Below are 20,683 nucleotides of genomic sequence, written 5' to 3' on the forward strand. Positions count from 1 at the left end.
GAACTAAGAAGAAGGATAGGTGAACACCTGGGTGACATCAGGCATGCTAGGGACACTCCTGTATCTAGGCATATTCGTGATGTTCACCAGGGTGACCTCAGTTCTTTTTCTTTCTGTGCAGTGGAGGTTGTGGCCCCATCAGTTCGGGGTGGAAATTGGGATAGGACCATTCTACAGAAGGAGTTGAAATGGATCCATAGGTTGGACACGGTTTTCCCTAGGGGACTCAATGAACAGATGAACTTTGGGTGTTATCTGTAAATTGTTTCCTGTTGATAAAATATTGGTCACCTGATTTTTCTCCTGCAGTATTGTTCCTAATGGGACAAACTTGTGTAAATATATATTCACTGATCTCAATTTTGAGATACCGCATCTAATTGTGTGTTGTGGAAGTATATTCCCGGACATACGAATCATAATGAGATTTAGTAGTGATATGCGCTTAGAGATATATAGTGTAAATATGGGTAGTAAGAGCCTAAATTGTGATATTAAGGTATTGTTGCAATAGGTATATCGGCTATTTCTATTCTACTATCATCAAATGTTATTGTCATATTCGAATATATATGTATTAATATCTTATTCACATACTGTACATGTTTGTAAAAAATTTTTTAGTGATAATAAAGGTGCAATAGTATTTGCGTTTAGTTATTTTTGTGGGTAGCTACAGCGTGGGGGTAATGGTTTAATCATATTTTTACCACTATCTATGTCTGCAGCATTGGTAACATGGTACCTTCTACATCTGTTGTGGTACCTCAGCTCTTGGTTTGTAGTGCGGTGCTAGCGCTTCCCATACATATGTGGGTTGCGCCGGCGCAGTGCTTTTGATGCGTCTACAGATCGCTAGGTCTTGAAGCGTTGCCCATATTGAGGGGGACGCATGCGCAGTTTCTATAGTGCCTTTGTATAACGCTGGTATAGTTGCGGGCACGTGTTACTACGCAAGCGCAGCAACTGGAACGCATCTGTGGAACGCTTGAGCGTCAGCGCGTGCGCGAGATTTCTGCGCATGCGCACATCGCACTGGAGTCTCTTGTGTGATGTGATCACATCCGGAACGCCGAGAGTTTACCGGAAGTCTATACCGGCATGCACGCAGAGCTACAAGGTGGGAGGCACTATCTAAAAGCAAGGTATAAAGCGCATACACTTTAGCACTTCTTCCGAGGCACCATATCAAGAGGGGATCTGCCCTGGGGCCCTGGGATGCTATACCATGTATCGGTTTCGTTTTTGACATCTAATACAAGCTAAGTAACCCCTTATTATCGTATTTTACTCCTGATGAACCTCATGAAACAGTGAGGGGAAACGCGTCGAGTCTACAAGGGAGGCTTTGTTTGAGAATGTACTAATTGTGTTTATATATACATCAGTAGGGTATTGGGGTGACCCAAATGGTTGTTGTGTAGGGATTCTCTATAACAAAGGTACCGACTGACTGTGGTTTTTTTGTTTGTGGCCTGACTGGGGATTCAGCCCAGTGGGTTTGGACTAGGTACTTGGGTGTCCAATCGGTGCATCAGGTCTATTTTGATGAATACTGATTATTTACATCTTTTATGTATCAAACTTCACTTTGTCTGGAGTACCTGGTTTATGAATGAGCGCTATATATAAAGAGAATCCATACAAGTATATTTAAACCTGTTGAGTGTGTTTAGACATGGTTTACAAGCACTACAGCACTTTATTATACATACAGTATTTTATCTCCCGAAACATCTATAAAGGGACAGTTTAGTGTACAGTCGTCGTTGAGCGGGGGCGCCACGTACTATCATAGGGTGCCAACCTCCGCTGATAGGTAGGGGTAGAGCAGGTAGCAATATAGACTCCCCCTGTTTTTCCATCATATATATTATAGCACTTCTGTATGACTGTGTATGTATTTTCATCCCGTCCTATTTAGGGCCCAATAGGGGTAGAAGGGATAGTCGACGGTGAGCGGGGGCGCCAATTGCGCAGGTCTTTAGGGTGCCAACCTCCGCTGGTAGGTAGGGTGCAGGTAGTGCAGTACAGGGCTAGGCATCATCCTGGTCTTTTCTATTTTATGTTGTTGTCATGGTGATGGTTTATGTGAAGTGCACTTATTATTATAGGTTTTAATTAACTAATAAAGGTATTTTTTATCTAGTTTACACTGGGGATTTTTTTCTGTGAAGTTGTTAAAAGTAGAGGTCCCCACAGTTCAACTTTTTTTTCTCTGTGAAAGTACCTGTATGGAGCCTTCGCAGTTCCCTTCTTTGCTGGATAGCCATACATTGGTGGTTAGGTCTTTGCTCTGCTGCATGACCAGCCGCATGTGCCGTCCCTGGTTGCCGCTGTGTAAGCTGTCCGCGGGTTGCGAGGTCATTTGCAGCTGGTGCATGACTTTCCACGTCTGTCAGTTCGTGCAGTCACAGCCAGGTGCCTTGAGCCTCAGTTCCTGCACTGATTGTGCTGTAATGGTTTCTGTTTGTGCTAAGAGCGTGCGCGGCCACACCTTCCCTGTTTTTATCAGGGTTAGGGTGTGTACTTGAAATGCTGTCCCCAGCCAATTGCTGAGGGGCAGCTCCTATATAAAGTGTTCCTGCCCTTTGGGCGGGGCCAGGGCTACTCACAAAGCTCCTGAACTTTGCTGTGTGTTTGTGTTCCTGCACCTCTCCTGTCTATGTTTTGGTACCAAACTCCATGCCTTGATTCCTGTTCTGTCCTGTTCTGTTGCCTGTCCTGGAGGCGGTATATCCAGGCCCGAATCCTTGATCCTGTACCTGTCCTGTACCTGAACCTGTCTGAACTGTGTTTGCTGTGATTATGTTCCTGGAATCCCTCTGCATCTGGAGCCTCACACCCTGTGACTTTGAGTCTCTTTTATCCGGTGTTTCTGCTGAGCATCTAGTACTCTGTGCTCTTACTACCATGCAGTGTTAACCCCTTCTGGCCCACGTCCAGTACGGCAGTACTTGCACCATCACGCTTGAGTTCCTTCCTAGGTCCGATGCCCGGAGCCTGACGACCACAGTCTGAAGCCTGATGACCACTGCCTGGAGTTTGGAGCCTGATGACTGGTGGTGCTTGTAGGTTGTGTTGGATGTCCGGAATCGAGCGACTTCTGTCTGATGTCTGCCGGTGACCCTGGGTCCAGATGTCCTGATGTTCTGTCTGTACCCTGATGTCCTACCTGCGTCCTGATGACCTTGTGTACCCTGATGTCCTGTGTCCGATGTCCTGATGTAACTTATGCCCTGGGCTGCCACGCCAGTTTCCCAGCCGATGACCTGGGCTGCCACGCTAGAGTCCCAGATGTCTATCCGGAATTCCTGATGTCCTGATGCCCGGCCAGTGTCCTCATGTCCGTCCTGATGTCCTGTCTGTACCCTGACGTTTTGCCTGCGTCCAGATGACATTGTTTACCCTGATGTCCTGTCTGTGTCCTGATGTCCCGCCTATATGTGCCTGGTGATCCATTGGTGCCTTGGGGTCCACTGGGTGGTGCCCTTCTGGAGGTGTGGAATCGGGAGCTTGGCATAGTCATGTTTGGATTGTGTACTGTGTGGCTTTGCTTTCTCTGTGCCTGAAGTTATGCTGGTGTGGTCGGGTCCCGCGTGTCTCTTTCCTTGTCCTCATGCTCGGATGCCACAGAGCCCCGGTCTCTGCCCTCCCCTGGTTCGGGTGGGCCCGGGTGGTATAGGGGGTCCATATTGCGTCCCCGGGGGACACTTGCCCCACGCCTTCTGAGGTTGGTCGGCTTGGGGGCATCTATGGGGCTGGGCCGCAACAGCGGCTGCAGCTGTCCGTGACACTATGTTTGCGTTGTCTGCCTTTCAAGATAAGCAAAGGTTTTCACTTTTTGTGCCAAAGATCTTCACAGCAAATCTACAAGAGCTGAGGAACTTTGTATTTTGTGCTCATCTGATGTCATGTCTGACCCTGTTACTCCTCCCTTCCCAACGACTTTTGCCCATGCTCATTAGACACTTCAATACAAAAAGATAGGGTTTAGATCTGAATATTGTGGCTATGTACATGTGTTGTTTCTTGAAACAGCAAGAAGTTAGAGTCTAAAAAAAGCCCCAGTGGTCAGTGTGAAAATTGCAACATTTATAGAATAAAGGATGTTGACCAATTTTTTTTCTTTAAATACTGATTTAAATGATAGGTCAATTTCTGATGATAGCTTTCTTTAAAGTTCTCAACAGGCTTTTAAAAAAGATGTGTCTGTTACTAGTTACATACCTGCTATACTGGGGTATTTCATAAGAAGCAATAATGTAAATCTCACAGTAGCGCTTACTGTTTCTGTCCCACCAAAGAACATGATCATAGTGTTCATCACCAAAGTATCAGTATTGTAGATATCTGCTTTAGTCTTCCCTTCCTGTGTGTAGACAAGAGAAAATAGTGTATACAATGATAGAAAGTGCTTCTTAATATTTATATATATAGGACAACTGATGGATATTTTTGTTTGGGAGGGGGTTACCTTCTCTATTTTGGTCAAGAAACAGTCAATAAAATCTCTTGGGTTATTACTATCCAAAGTTTTCATGTTGATCTCCATTTTCTTCCTGATATAGTCTGCCATGAAAGAAAAGTTTTCCATCATTTTATGATGAGGTCCAGGTATATACTTCAGGACATTTGGGTAAATGTTGTATAGCTGAAATAAAAGAAAAATAAGCAAATTAGATTAAATAAAAAACAGGCACGTCTACACCCATGTAAGGCTCCCACAGGAATTTCTGTATGCTCATTAGTTAACATATTCAGTCCTTTCTATAGTTAGGAGCAAACTTATAAATTTAACCAGGAGACGGTAATTGCTAAAAGGAAAAGAACATAATTCCAATAATATTGAAAGAAGCACTCCTCCCATCAAAGTTTTTATCCTCTTAGTATTTTGCATTCTTCATATTATATTGCGCTGTGTACTTACAATTGCTCATTTTACCTTTCTACCCAGATATTTCTTCTCTTTTCTGTTCTCTATGTAGAAACAGGAAGTCTCTTGTCCCCTACATGAATCATCATCACCTCCAGACCCAGCTTTTCCCTGCCAGGGACTTTTGCAATGACTCATGACTTGTACATTGAAAATTTACCTCCTGCTCCTACATCTACATGCGTCCTGTGAACTTATCTTTAACATTGGGTACGCAGGCCATGCGGATGTATGCGGATGCGTCCGCGTGCGTCGTTTTGACACTGCACTGAACTGCGTTGAACGCAACATGTTGCATTTTGTTGCGGTCGGTGCAGCATCAAAACAATGCATGCGGTCAGATCCGCATGGCCTGCACACCCAATGTTAAAGATATGTACGCAGGACACATGCAGATGTAGGCAGAGCTGAATGGAAGAGGTGCGGCAGTGGGTGGGGCTTAACTGAGGAAATACACAGTCCTCCACAGCTCTGCCCAACGCAAATGTGAAATTAACCTTTGTCAGTCGTACCATAGGCCAGTTACTAGTTTTGTAAATCTTCATGCACAATGTTTTACATGTGTAATATGTATTTCTGCTGTATCATGCACTGATTGTATGTATTATGGTTGTTTACAAACTCACCACATCAATATATTATCATGTTCAATAAAAGCACAGACTCAACCACAGTCTCCTTATTGGACCACAGTATAGTGGTTTATCTGCCTGTATAGCTACATGAGTCTGCCTCATTTAGTGAGGACAGAGGAAAGCTATTTGTAGCTCATACCTTGGTGTTCTAACGCAGCTTAGTGAGCTGAATGTTTTGTCCAGGGTGGTGATATGAATAAAGGAGTTAAAAGTAATGACAAAGGAGGTCTAGGCTTGTGACAAGGGTAATGTGTTGTGAATTCCGCTCTTGGGCTCCCTCCGGTGGTTGTAAGTAGCATTTTTGTGAGTTCTGCTCTTTGGCTCCCTCCTGTGGTTTTGAGTGGTATGGCTGCTTCTTGGATTTAGCTTCAGCAGCTGTTTTCACTGATCGTCTTTCTGGCTCGGCTATATTAGTCTGGCCTTATCCCTCATTCAATGCCAGTTGTCAATTGTTCCTGCCTGGAGTCATTGCTCTTAGGACTTTCCTGACACTCTGACCAGTTCATCAAAGCTAAGTCCTTGCTTGTCCTTTTGCGGTTCTCTTGTTGTGGACTTTGTTGTTCAGCACTTTCTTTGTTTTTGTTCATTTGTCCAGCTTTTTAGTATGGATCTATTCAGTTAAGCTGGAAGCTCTGGGCAGCAGAGTTTGCCCTCCACACCTTTAGTCAGGTGTGGAGATTTTTGCATTTCTCTGCGGTGGACTTTTTCTAGTTTTTTTACTGACCGCACAGCGTTCTGTTCTGTACTATTTCTATTTAGCTAGAAGTGGCCTCCTGTGCTAAATCTTGTTTCATACTACGTATGTCATTTCCTTCTCCTCTCACAGTCATTATTTGTGGGGGGCTAATCTATCCTTTGGGGATTTTCTCTGAGGCAAGATAGTTTTCCTGCTTCTATCTTTAGGGGTAGTTAGCTCTTAGGCTGTGACGAGATGCCTAGGCTGAGTTAGGAGCATTCCACGGCTACTTCTAGTGTTGTGTTGAGCTTAGGGACTGCGGTCAGTATAGTTGCCACCTGCTCAGAGCTAGACGCATGTCGCTCCCTAATCACCAGATCATAACAGTACAACTGGCCAAAAATGGCCAAACAAACTGGCCAAACAAATTTCTTTAGTTTGTTGTGTCTTTTTCCTTCCTCTTGATCTCTGGGTGATTCGGGATTTGGATGCAGGCATGGATGTTCAGGGTTTGTTTTCTCGTGTGGATCAGCTTGCTGCAAGAGTACAGAGTATTCAAGATTATGTGGTTCAGACTCCGGCCTTAGAGCCTTCAATTTCTACTCCGGATTTGTTTTACGGGGATAGATCTAAGTTTTTGAACTTTAAAAATAACTGCAAATTGTTTTTTGCTCTGAAACCCTGTTCCTCTGGTGACCCCGTTCAGCAAGTAAAGATAGTTATTTCTCTACTGCGTGGCGACCCTCAGGACTGGGCATTCTCACTTGAGTCAGGGAATCCGGCATTGCTTAATGTAGATGCATTTTTTCAATCGCTCGGATTATTGTATGACGAACCTAACTCTGTAGAGCATGCTGAATGCTGAGAAAACACTGTTGGCCCTGTGTCAGGGTCAGGAAGCGGCAGAATTATACTGCCAGAAATTTAGAAAATGGTCTGTGCTCACTAAATGGAATGAAGAGGCTCTGGCAGCAATTTTCAGAAAGGGTCTTTCTGAAGCCCTTAAAGATGTTATGGTGGGGTTTCCCACGCCTGTTGGTTTGAGCGAATCTATGTCTCTGGCCATTCAGATTGATCGGCGCCTGTGCGAACGCAAAGTGGTGCACCATATGGCAGTGTCCTCTAAGCAAAGTCCTGAGCCCATGCAATGTGATAGGATTTTGACTAGAACGGAACAGAGGGGATACAGACGTCAGAATGGGCTGTGTTTTTACTGTGGTGATTCTGTTCATACTATTTCTGATTGCCCTAAGCGTATTAAGAGGGTCGCTAGATATGTTACCATTACTACTGTGCAGCCTAAGTTTCTCCTGTCTGTGACCCTGATTTGCTCATTGTCATCTTTTTCTGTCATGGCATTTGTGGATTCAGGCGCTGCTCTGAACTTAATGGACTTAGAATTCGCTAGGCGCTGTGGTTTTTCTTTGCAGCCTTTGCAGAGTCCCATACCCTTGAGGGGTATTGATGCTACACCATTGGCCAAGAATAAACCTCAGTACTGGACGCAGATGACTATGTACACGGCTCCTGCACATCAGGAAGATTGCCGTTTTCTGGTGTTGCATAATTTACATGATGTTGTTGTACTGGGTTTTCCATGGTTACAAGTACACAATCCAGTGCTGGATTGGAAATCAATGTCTGTGACTAGTTGGGGTTGTCAAGGGGTACATAGTGACGTTCCTTTGATGTCAATTTCCTCTTCCCCCTCTTCTGATGTTCCTGAATTTTTGTTAGATTTCCAGGATGTATTCGATGAGCCCAAGTCCAGTTCCCTTCCACCACACAGGGACTGTGATTGTGCTATTGATTTAATTCCTGGCTGTAAGTTCCCTAAGGGCCGACTTTTCAACCTGTCTGTGCCAGAGCATGCCGCCATGCGGAGCTATGTTAAGGAGTCTTTAGAGAAGGGGCATATTCGGCCGTCTTCGTCACCATTGGGAGCGGGATTCTTTTTTGTTGCCAAGAAGGATGGCTCCTTAAGACCCTGTATTGATTATCGCCTTCTTAATAAGATCACGGTCAAATTCCAATATCCTTTACCTTTGCTCTCTGATTTGTTTGCTAGGATTAAGGGGGCTAGTTGGTTTACCAAGATTGACCTTCGAGGGGCATATAATCTTGTTCGTATTAAACAGGCTGACGAATGGAAGACTGCATTTAATATGCCCGAAGGCCATTTTGAATACCTTGTGATGCCATTTGGGCTCTCTAATGCTCCATCTGTGTTCCAGTCTTTCATGCATGATATTTTCCGCAATTATCTTGACAAATTCCTGATTGTGTATTTGGATGATATTTTGATTTTTTCCGATGATTGGGAGTCTCATGTGAAGCAGGTCAGGATGGTATTCCAGATCCTTCATGATAATGCTCTATTTGTGAAGGGGTCTAAGTGCCTATTTGGAGTTCAGAATGTCTCTTTTTTGGGGTTTATTTTTTCTCCTTCGTCTATAGAAATGGATCCTGTTAAGGTCCAAGCCATTCATGACTGGATTTAACCCACATCTGTGAAGAGCCTTCAGAAATTTTTATCGCCGTTTCATTGCCAACTTCTCTAGTGTGGTTAAACCCCTGACCGATTTGACGAAGAAAGGCGCTGATGTGACTAATTGGTCCTCTGAGGCTGTTGAGGCCTTTCAGGAGCTTAAACACCGATTTACTTCTGCCCCTGTGTTGCGTCAACCGGATGTTTCTCTTCCTTTTCAGGTTGAGGTTGACGCTTCTGAGATTGGGGCAGGGGCCGTTTTGTCACAGAGGAATTCTGATGGTTCCTTGATGAAGCCATGTGCCTTCTTTTCCCAAAAGTTTTCGCCTGCGGAACGCGATTATGATGTCGGCAATCGGGAGTTGTTGGCTATGAAGTGGGCATTTGAGGAGTGGCGACATTGGCTTGAGGGAGCCAAGCACCGTATTGTGGTCTTGACCGATCATAAGAATTTGATTTACCTTGAGCCTAGACAGGCTCGGTGGTCCCTGTTTTTCTCCCGTTTTGATTTTGTGGTCTCATATCTTCCAGGATCTAAGAATGTTAAGGCGGATGCCCTCTATAGGAGTTTTTGCCGGATTCTCCTGGAGTCCTTGAGCCGGTTGGCATTCTTAAGGAAGGGGTGATTCTTTCTGCCATCTCCCCTGATTTGCGGCGGGTGCTTCAGGAATTTCAGGCTGATAGGCCTGACCGCTGTCCTGTGGGGAAGCTGTTTGTTCCTGATAGATGGACGAGTAAGGTGATTTCTGAGGTCCATTGTTCAATGTTGGCTGGTCATCCTGGGATTTTTGGTACCAGAGATTTGGTTGCTAGGTCCTTTTGGTGGCCTTCCTTGTCGCGTGATGTCCATGCTTTTGTGCAGTCCTGTGGGACTTGCGCCCGAGCCAAGCCTTGCTGTTCCCGCGCTAGTGGGTTGCTTTTGCCTTTGCCCGTCCCTGAGAGGCCTTGGATGCATATTTCCTTGGATTTTATTTCGGATCTTCCTGTGTCCCAGAGGATGTCTGTTATCTGGGTGGTTTGTGACCGGTTCTCTAAAATGGTCCATTTGGTACCTTTGCCTAAATTGCCTTCCTCCTCTGATTTGGTTCCATTGTTTTTTCAACATGTGGTTCGTTTGCATGGCATTTTGGAGAATATTGTGTCTGACAGAGGTTCCCAGTTTGTTTCCAGGTTTTGGCGGGCCTTTTTGTCATGATTCCAATGGCACGGAATCACAAAAGGACAAGCACCAACGAGCTCTAGGGTGATGGAACCTGAGCTGACCGCTACCCTAAACCTGAACTCACAAATAACAATAGCCGGGGAACGTGCCTACGTTGATCCTAGACGTCTCGCACCAGCCGAAAATCTAACTTCCCCTATTAGAAGAAACACAGACCTCTCTTGCCTCCAGAGAAATACCCCACAGAAATAGCAGCCCCCCACATATAATGACGGTGAAATGAGAGGAAGGCACATACACAGTATGAAATCAGATTCAGCAAAATGAGGCCCGCTAAAACTAGATAGCAGAGGATACAAAAGTAAACTGCGCGGTCAGCAAAAAACCCTTCAAAAAACCATCCTGTAATTACTTGAACTCATGTTCCAACTCATGGAACATGAGGAGCAATTACAGCCCGCTAGAGCAACCAGCAGCAAAGAAACAATTATATGCAAGCTGGACAAGACAAAAATAAATCAAAACGTGGAACAAGAAAATCAAAAACTTAGCTTGTCCTGAAGAATACTGAAGTCAGAAGCTGAGGTAACAGAACACTCTGATAACCTTGATAGCCGGCGGGGAAATGACAAGAATGCCCGGTTAAATAGGAAACTCCCAAATCCTAATAGAACAGGTGGACACCAGAGACAGCAGAACACAAATCACCCAGTACCATCAGTAACCACCAGAGGGAGCCCAAAAACAGAACTCACAACAGTACCCCCCCCTTGAGGAGGGGTCACCGAACCCTCACGAGAACCACCAGGGCGACCAGGATGAGCCCTATGAAAAGCGCGGACCAAATCATCAGCATGAACATCAGAGGCAACCACCCAAGAATTATTCTCCTGACCATAACCCTTGCACTTGACCAAATATTGGAGTTTCCGTCTGGAAACACGAGAATCCAAGATCTTCTCCACAACATACTCCAATTCTCCCTCCACCAGCACCGGAGCAGGAGGCTCAGGCGAAGGAACAACAGGTACCTCATACCTCCGCAACAACGACCGATGGAACACATTATGAATAGCAAACGATGCCGGGAGATCCAAACGAAACGACACAGGGTTAAGAATTTCCAAGATCCTATAAGGACCGATGAACCGAGGCTTGAACTTAGGAGAAGAGACCTTCATAGGAACAAAACGAGAAGACAACCACACCAAGTCCCCAACACGAAGTCGAGGACCCACGCGGCGACGGCGATTAGCAAACTGCTGAGCCTTCTCTTGGGACAACTTCAAATTGTCCACCACATGACTCCAAATCTGATGCAACCTATCCACCACCATGTCCACTCCAGGACAATCAGAAGGCTCCACCTGACTAGAGGAAAAACGAGGATGAAACCCCGAATTACAAAAGAAAGGAGATACCAAGGTAGCAGAACTAGCCCGATTATTAAGGGCAAACTCGGCCAGCGGCAAAAAGGTAACCCAGTCATCCTGATCAGCAGAAACAAAACACCTCAAATAAGTTTCCAAGGTCTGATTAGTTCGCTCCGTCTGGCCATTCGTCTGAGGGTGGAATGCAGACGAAAAGGACAAATCAATGCCCATCTTAGCACAGAACGTCCGCCAAAATCTAGACACAAACTGGGATCCCCTGTCAGAAACGATGTTCTCCAGAATCCCATGCAAACGAACCACGTTCTGGAAAAACAGAGGGACCAACTCAGAGGAGGAAGGCAACTTAGGCAAGGGTACAAGATGAACTATTTTAGAAAAGCGGTCACACACAACCCAGATGACGGACATTTTTTGAGAGACAGGGAGATCCGAAATAAAGTCCATGGAAATGTTCGTCCAAGGCCTCTTCGGGATAGGCAAAGGTGACAACAATCCACTGGCTCGAGAACAGCAAGGCTTAGCCCGAGCACAAACCTCACAAGACTGCACAAAAGAACGCACATCCCTAGACAAGGAAGGCCACCAAAAAGACCTGGCCACCAAGTCTCTAGTACCAAATATTCCAGGATGACCTGCCAACGCAGAAGAATGGACCTCAGAGATGACTCTACTGGTCCAGCTATCCAGAACAAACAGTCTCTCAGGCGGACAACGATCAGGTTTACCCGCCTGAAACTCCTGCAAAGCACGTCGCAAGTCTGGGAATACGGCCGACAAAATCACCCCATCCCTAAGGATACCAGTGGGCTCAGAATTTCCAGGGGAGTCAGGCACAAAACTCCTAGAAAGAGCATCCGCCTTCACATTCTTTGAACCTGGCAGGTATGAAACCACAAAATTGAAACGAGAGAAAAACAGTGACCAACGAGCCTGTCTAGGATTCAGACGCCTGGCAGACTCAAGGTAAATCATATTTTTGTGATCAGTCAAGACCACCACACGATGTCTAGCACCCTCCAGCCAATGACGCCACTCCTCAAATGCCCACTTCATGGCCAAAAGTTCCCGATTACCCACATCATAATTCCGCTCAGCGGGTGAAAATTTTCTAGAAAAGAACGCACATGGCTTCATCACCGAGCAATCGGAGCTTCTCTGTGACAAAACCGCCCCCGCTCCAATCTCGGAAGCATCAACCTCAACTTGGAAAGGAAGCGAAACATCAGGCTGACGTAACACAGGAGCAGAAGAAAACCGGCGTTTAAGTTCCTGAAAGGCCTCCACAGCCGCAGGAGACCAATCAGCAACATCAGCACCCTTCTTAGTCAAATCCGTCAAAGGCTTAACAACACTAGAAAAATTAGTTATAAAACGACGATAGAAATTAGCAAAGCCCAAGAACTTCTGCAAACTCTTAAGAGATGCAGGCTGCGTCCAGTCACAAATAGCCCGAACCTTGACGGGATCCATCTCAATAGTAGAAAGGGAAAAAAAATACCCCAAGAAAGAAATCTTCTGGACTCCAAAGAGACACTTTGAGCCCTTTACAAACAAGGAATTAGCCCGCAGGACCTGAAACACCTTCCTGACCTGCTGAACATGAGACTCCCAGTCATCAGAAAAAAACAAAATATCATCCAAATACACAATCATAAATTTATCCAGATATTCACGGAAAATATCGTGCATAAAGGACTGGAAGACTGAAGGAGCATTAGAAAGTCCGAAAGGCATTACCAAATACTCAAAATGGCCCTCAGGCGTATTAAATGCGGTTTTCCACTCATCACCTTGCTTTATTCGTATAAGATTATACGCACCCCGGAGATCAATCTTAGTGAACCATTTAGCCCCCTTAATGCGAGCAAACAAATCAGTCAACAAAGGCAAAGGATACTGATATTTTACGGTAATCTTATTCAAAAGACGATAATCTATACAAGGTCTCAAGGACCCATCTTTCTTGGCCACGAAAAAAAAACCTGCTCCCAAAGGGGACGAAGATGGACGGATATGTCCCTTTTCCAAGGACTCCTTAACATAATCCCGCATAGCAGTATGCTCTGGCACTGACAGATTGAACAAACGACCTTTAGGAAATTTACTACCAGGAATTAAATCTATAGCACAATTGCAATCCCTGTGAGGAGGAAGCGAACTGAGCTTAGGCTCCTCAAAAACATCCCGATAATCCGACAAAAATACAGGAACCTCAGAAGGAGTAGATGAAGCGATAGAAATCGGAGGTGCATCATCATGAACCCCCTGACATCCCCAGCTTAACACAGACATTGTTTTCCAGTCCAAGACTGGGTTATGAGTTTGTAACCATGGCAGACCAAGTACTAGAACATCATGTAAATTATACAACACCAGGAAGCGAATCACCTCCTGATGAACGGGAGTCATACGCATGGTCACTTGTGTCCAGTACTGAGGTTTATTCATAGCTAAAGGTGTAGAGTCAATTCCCTTCAAAGGAATAGGGACTTCCAGAGGCTCAAGACTAAACCCACATCGCTTGGCAAATGACCAATCCATAAGACTCAGGGCAGCGCCTGAATCTACATAGGCATCGACGGAAATGGATGATAATGAGCAAATCAGAGTCACAGACAGAATGAACTTAGACTGTAACGTACTAATGGCAACAGACTTATCAACCTTTTTTGTGCGTTTAGAGCATGCTGATATAACATGAGCTGAATCACCACAATAAAAGCACAACCCATTTTTCCGCCTATAGTTTTGCCGTTCACTTCTAGACTGAACTCTATCACATTGCATTGTCTCAAGTGCCTGTTCAGAAGACACCGCCAAATGGTGCACAGGTTTGCGCTCCCGTAAACGCCGATCAATCTGAATAGCCATAGTCATAGACTCATTCAGACCCGTAGGCGCAGGGAACCCCACCATAACATCTTTAATGGCCTCAGAAAGGCCATCTCTGAACTTTGCAGCCAGGGCGCACTCATTCCACTGAGTAAGCACTGACCATTTCCGAAATTTTTGACAATATATTTCTGCTTCATCTTGCCCCTGAGAGAGAGCTAATAAAGCTTTTTCAGCCTGAATCTCCTGGTTAGGTTCCTCATAGAGCAAACCCAATGCCAGAAAAAACGCATCCACATTAAGCAACGCAGGATCCCCTGGTGCCAATGCAAATGCCCAATTTTGAGGGTCACCCCGCAGGAAAGATATAATAATCTTAACCTGCTGAGCAGGCTCTCCAGAAGAGCGAGATTTCAAAGAAAGGAACAGCTTGCAATTGTTCCTAAAATTCAGAAAACTAGATCTATCTCCAGCAAAGAACTCTGGAATAGGAATTCTAGGTTCAGACATAGGAGCATGTACAACAAAATCTTGTATATTTTGAACCTTAGCAGCAAGATTATTCAAGCTGGAAGCTAAACTCTGGACGTCCATGATAAACAGCTAAGGTCAGAGCCATTCAAGGATTAAGAAAAGGAAGAAAAAAAAAAAAAAAAACAGCCAGGCTGCAATTAGGGCTAGGCAGCAACCTCAGAGGAGAAAAAAAAAAAAAAACTTCCTCAGACTACTTTTCCTCCTACTTCAGCCCAAACATTTTGTGTCTGGCTATACTGTCATGATTCCAATGGCAGGGAATCACAAAAGGACAAGCACCAACGAGCTCTAGGGTGATGGAACCTGAGCTGACCGTGACCCTAAACCTGAACACACAAATAACAATAGCCGGGGAACGTGCCTACGTTGATCCTAGACGTCTCGCACCAGCCGAAAATCTAACTTCCCCTATTAGAAGAAACACAGACCTCTCTTGCCTCCAGAGAAATACCCCACAGAAATAGCAGCCCCCCACATATAATGACGGTGAAATGAGAGGAAGGCACATACACAGTATGAAATCAGATTCAGCAAAATGAGGCCCGCTAAAACTAGATAGCAGAGGATACAAAAGTAAACTGCGCGGTCAGCAAAAAACCCTTCAAAAAACCATCCTGTAATTACTTGAACTCATGTTCCAACTCATGGAACATGAGGAGCAATTACAGCCCGCTAGAGCAACCAGCAGCAAAGAAACAATTATATGCAAGCTGGACAAGACAAAAATAAATCAAAACGTGGAACAAGAAAATCAAAAACTTAGCTTGTCCTGAAGATTACTGAAGTCAGAAGCTGAGGTAACAGAACACTCTGATAACCTTGATAGCCGGCGGGGAAATGACAAGAATGCCCGGTTAAATAGGAAACTCCCAAATCCTAATAGAACAGGTGGACACCAGAGACAGCAGAACACAAATCACCCAGTACCATCATTAACCACCAGAGGGAGCCCAAAAACAGAACTCACAACACCTTTTGTGCTAGGATGGGTATTGATTTGTCTTTTTCTTCGGCGTTCCATCCTCAGACCAATGGCCAAACTGAGCGAACTAATCAGACCTTGGAAACCTATTTGAGATGCTTTGTGTCTGCTGATCAGGATGATTGGGTGACTTTCTTGCCGTTGGCCGAGTTTGCCCTTAATAATCGGGCCAGTTCGGCTACTTTGGTTTCGCCTTTCTTTTGTAATTTTGGTTTCCATCCTCGTTTTTCTTCAGGGCAGGTTGAGCCTTCTGATAGTCCTGGTGTTGATTCTGTGATGGACAGGTTACAGCAGATTTGGGCTCATGTGGTAGACAATTTGACTTTGTCCCAGGAAAAGGCTCAGCGTTTTGCTAACCGCCGTCGGTGTGTTGGTCCTCGGCTTCGTGTGGGGGATTTGGTTTGGTTGTCCTCTCGTCATGTTCCTATGAAGGTTTCTTCCCCAAAGTTCAAGCCTCGGTTTATTGGTCCTTATGAGATTTCTGAGATTATCAATCCTGTGTCTTTTCGTTTGGCCCTTCCAGCCTCTTTTGCCATCCACAATGTTTTCCATAGATCTTTGTTGCGGAAATATGTGGTGCCCGTTGTTCCATCTGTTGATCCTCCTGCCCCGGTGTTGGTTGAGGGGGAGTAGGAATATGTGGTTGAGAAAATTTTGGATTCTCGTTTTTCGAGGCGGAAGCTTCAGTATCTTGTCAAGTGGAAGGTTTATGGCCAGGAGGATAATTCTTGGGTTGTTGCCTCAGATGTTCATGCCGCCGATTTGGTTCGTGCTTTTCATTTGGCTCGTCCTGATCAGCCTGGGGGCTCTGGTGAGGGTTCGGTGACCCCTCCTTAAGGGGGGGGGTACTGTTGTGAATTCCGCTCTTGGGCTCCCTCCGGTGGTTATAAGTAGCATTTTTGTGAGTTCTGCTCTTTGGCTCCCTCCTGTGGTTTTGAGTGGTATGGCTGCTTCTTGGATTTAGCTTCAGCAGCTGTTTTCACTGATCGTCTTTCTGGCTCGGCTATATTAGTCTGGCCTTATCCCTCATTCAATGCCAGTTGTCAATTGTTCCTGCCTGGAGTCATTGCTCTTAGGACTTTCCTGACACTCTGACCAGTTCATCAAAGCTAAGTCCTTGCTTGTCCTTTTGCGGTTCTCTTGTTGTGGACTTTGTTGTTCAGCACTTTCTTTGTTTTTGTTCATTTGTCCAGCTTTTTAGTATGGATCTATTCAGTTAAGCTGGAAGCTCTGGGCAGCAGAGTTTGCCCTCCACACCTTTAGTCAGGTGTGGAGATTTTTGCATTTCTCTGCAGTGGACTTTTTCTAGTTTTTTTACTGACCGCACAGCGTTCTGTTCTGTACTATTTCTATTTAGCTAGAAGTGGCCTCCTGTGCTAAATCTTGTTTCATACTACGTATGTCATTTCCTTCTCCTCTCACAGTCATTATTTGTGGGGGGCTAATCTATCCTTTGGGGATTTTCTCTGAGGCAAGATAGTTTTCCTGCTTCTATCTTTAGGGGTAGTTAGCTCTTAGGCTGTGACGAGATGCCTAGGCCGAGTTAGGAGCATTCCACGGCTACTTCTAGTGTTGTGTTGAGCTTAGGGACTGCGGTCAGTATAGTTGCCACCTGCTCAGAGCTAGACGCATGTCGCTCCCTAATCACCAGATCATAACAGTAATGCCAGCATCCCTTGTCATCTAGAATATATCAGCCCTGTAGAGAGGTAAATTCTAGCATTGCTGGTAGCCTAATGTATTAAAAGATTTAGGGTTGCAGTGCAATTATTAATGTGTTTTGCCGAAAATAAGACCTACCCTGAAAATAAACCATAGCATGATTTTACAGGATTTTTAGAGTATGCTTGAAATATAAGCCTTACTCCAAAAATAAGCCCTAGTTACAGTCAATGCCAATGCTAGGAAGGAAGGGGCAATCGTTTGATTGCAGTGATTGCCTCAAAAAGGTTGTGCAACAAAATATTAAGTTAAGGGTACCATCATTTCTGTCCAGGCCTATTTCATGAGTTTTATTTTTTTTTTAAATTCTGTGGAAGCATGGCTGAAAAGCAATGTCTGACTTTCATTTGTTCATTTTCATAGATCTTTTATTTACTACTACTTTTGTCAGATTCAATTTATTTATGTTACCACTGTGGGTTTTTCTGTCATTAAACAAGTGGTACCAACAATTTTGACCACGTGTATATGTTTGATTTAGAAGGTGATTTGAACTTTTATATTTTTTTAGTTTTTTAATACTTTTAAAAACTTTTGTTAACTTTTGGCATGCTTCAATAGTCTCCACGGGAGACTTGAATCTGCCATAATCCAATCGGCTCTGCTACATACAAGCAATGATCAAATCGCCTGTATGTAGCACAATTGCTCTCTTACTATAAGCGCCAACCACTGGGCGGTGCTCATAGCAATTCGGCAGTGGCAACCATAGAGGTCTGCTGGAGACCTATGGTTGTCATGCCAATCCATCGGTGACCCGCGATCACGTGACAGGGTCACCGATGGGGGGGTATTTCCAACGCGCTTGCATGAGTTAATTGCTGCTGTCAGAGTTTGACAGTGTAATTTAACGGGTCGACAGATCGGGGTTCCACCCGTGGCTGTTAGAGGCACATGTCAGCTGTTCAAAACAGCTGACAAGTGCCAGGAAAGATGTGCGCTCAGCGCCAGTGTCTAACATCAGAGTACATTTACGCCCGATGTCGGAAAGGGGTTACGGACCTTTGGTGGCTTCACAGGTCTACTAAGTTCAGTGTTTGTAAATACATACAGTATGTATGTTCAGTGTGTATATATACAGTTGTGCTCAAATGTTTACATACCCCGGCAGAATTTTTGCTTTCTTGGTCTTTTTTCAGAGAATATGAATAACACCAAAAAATTTAGACCACTTATGGTTAGTGGTGGGTGAAGCCATTTATCGTCAAACTACTGTGCTTCCTCTTTTTTAAATCATAATGACAACTTAAAACATCCAAATGACCCTGATCAAAAGTTCACATGCCCCATTTCTTAGCACTGTGTATTGCCCCCTCTAAGTTCAATGACCGCTTGAAGTCTTTTGTGGTAGTTGTGGATGAGGTTATTTATTTTCTCAGATGGTAAAGCTGCCCACTCTTCTTTGCAAAAAGCCTCCAGTTCCAGTTAATTCCTAGGCTGTCTAGCATAAACTGTGCTCTTGAGAGCTCCCCAGAGTGGATGAATGATATTGAGGTCAGGAGACTGAGATGGCCACTCCTGAACCTTCACTTTGTTCTAATGTAGCAAATGACAGGTCAACTTGTCCTTGTGTTTTGGATCGTTGTAATGTTGGAGCGGCCAAATACTGTTAGAATCTATTTCTTTTTGACCATCCGCCATCTTGTTGTGGTTTTCAGGCTGCTAGTCTTTTTCCCTTGGTGCTGGGTTTGTCCTAGGTCAGGTGTTTGTATCACCCTTTATTACCCAGCACCTGTCTCCCAATCCTTTGCTGGACAGCAGCGTTAATCTGCTAGTGTTCTGGCTTGGTGCCTTGTTAGCCTTCTGTGTTTTGTGTTGTGAAGTTCTGGAATCTCTAGTTCTGCCAGTTTTGTTTTTGGTTCCCCTTTAGTTTCTGCTGCTTCCTCTATTTTCCTACTAGGAGGTTACATGTTTTTGTTCCCAGTTCTTAGATCATTCAGGGATACCCTTCCCCCTACCTGTAGGTCTTTGAGTTTAGTCTAGAAAACGTTGGTGGGTCTATTCACAAGGAAGAGCTCGCCCACTCCATCGTAGGGTTTCAGCCTAGTCATAGTTCAGGGTCAGCTTTTCCCCCTTCTACCCTAGTCCTGAGTTGCAGTTCTGTAACAAGTGCGTTCCATGTGCAGCTTCCGGGCTTATTGCAAATTTGCCTCCAGTATTTGATGATGCTGCATTCAACTTTTCTTCAATTTTGACCAAGTTCCAGTGCATTTTGTAGCTCACACATCGCCAATACATCAGTGATCCACCTCCCTGCTTTACAGTAGGAATGGTGTTCCTTTCATCATAGGCCTTGTTGACCTCTCTCCAAATGAAATGTTTATGGTTGTAGTATTTACACAATAATACTTATGGCGATTCGACCAAGCAGCCCATTTTTCTTCAAGCGCTTCCTTATTGTGCATTTTGAAATAGCCACACTGCTAGTTTTCAGAGAGTTCTGTATGTCGGCTGATGTTATTTGTGGGTTTTTCTTTGCATCCCGAACACTTTTCCTGGCAGTTGTGAATAAAATTTTTGTTAGTCTACCTAACCGTGGTTTTGATTTTACAGAGACCCTGATTTTCCAAGAAAGCAAAAATTCTGCTGGGGTATGTAAACTTTTGAGCATGACTGTGCGTACATTTCTGACAGAAGAGCAAGGCACTTTTAAGATTCCTAATATATTAAGTGGTGGGTGCCTTTTAATGAATTAGGTGCATCCTATTCCAGCGACCCCGTTCATTAAAATTGGCATGCACAACACCAGTCTTAATGAATCAGGGCCATTTTTTCTCGTTAGTACATCACCTGGTGCAACCAGGAGATGTACTGCTCATAACATTGTATAGGGACAGAATAATCTATTAGGCCACCTTCACATGTTCAGAATTGGGTCAGTATTTTACATCAATATTTGTAAACCAAAACAAGGAGTGGGTGATAAATGTAGAAGCGGTGACGTGTTTCTATTAAACTTTTCCTCTGATTGTTCCACTCCTGGTTATGACTTACAAATACTAATGTAAAATACTGACCAAATACTGAACATGTGACCACGGCCTTAGTGATCCTTCTAACCCCATCATTCTTCATCAGCTTGTGTAAAAGGTAGATTGTTGTAGGAGCAATAACCTACCTGGAAAAAGAAAATAGGATCTCAAAAAATTCCTGATGGAATTCAGGGTTTTCGAGAGTTATGTTGATGATCCAGAATGTGATAACATAATTATATATTTTTTTTTTTTTATTTAGAATTTAGAATTTTTTTTTTAATTCTCTTTCTCTCTTGTATTGAATGCTCCTTTTAAGATATTCAGATTAACTACTTTAATTTACAACT

At 44.3% G+C, this 20,683-nt stretch overlaps 1 protein-coding gene across 4 annotated transcripts in view; it reads right to left on the reverse strand.

The window, feature by feature from the left end:
* LOC138661806 (cytochrome P450 2F2-like) overlaps nucleotides 1-20,683 on the reverse strand; it is a 154,243-nt gene that overhangs the window by 16,406 nt on the left and 117,154 nt on the right. For all 4 annotated transcript variants that reach the window (XM_069746734.1, XM_069746736.1, XM_069746733.1 and 1 more), the window contains exons 6-7: nucleotides 4,478-4,654; nucleotides 4,231-4,372 (exon numbers count right to left, since the gene is read on the reverse strand). In XM_069746734.1, the coding sequence (XP_069602835.1) occupies nucleotides 4,231-4,372; nucleotides 4,478-4,654 (319 nt within the window). The remainder of the gene's footprint in view (nucleotides 1-4,230; nucleotides 4,373-4,477; nucleotides 4,655-20,683) is intronic.

Source organism: Ranitomeya imitator, chromosome 2 (genome assembly GCF_032444005.1).
Source record: "Ranitomeya imitator isolate aRanImi1 chromosome 2, aRanImi1.pri, whole genome shotgun sequence".
In the NCBI taxonomy this organism is placed as follows: domain Eukaryota; kingdom Metazoa; phylum Chordata; class Amphibia; order Anura; family Dendrobatidae; genus Ranitomeya; species Ranitomeya imitator.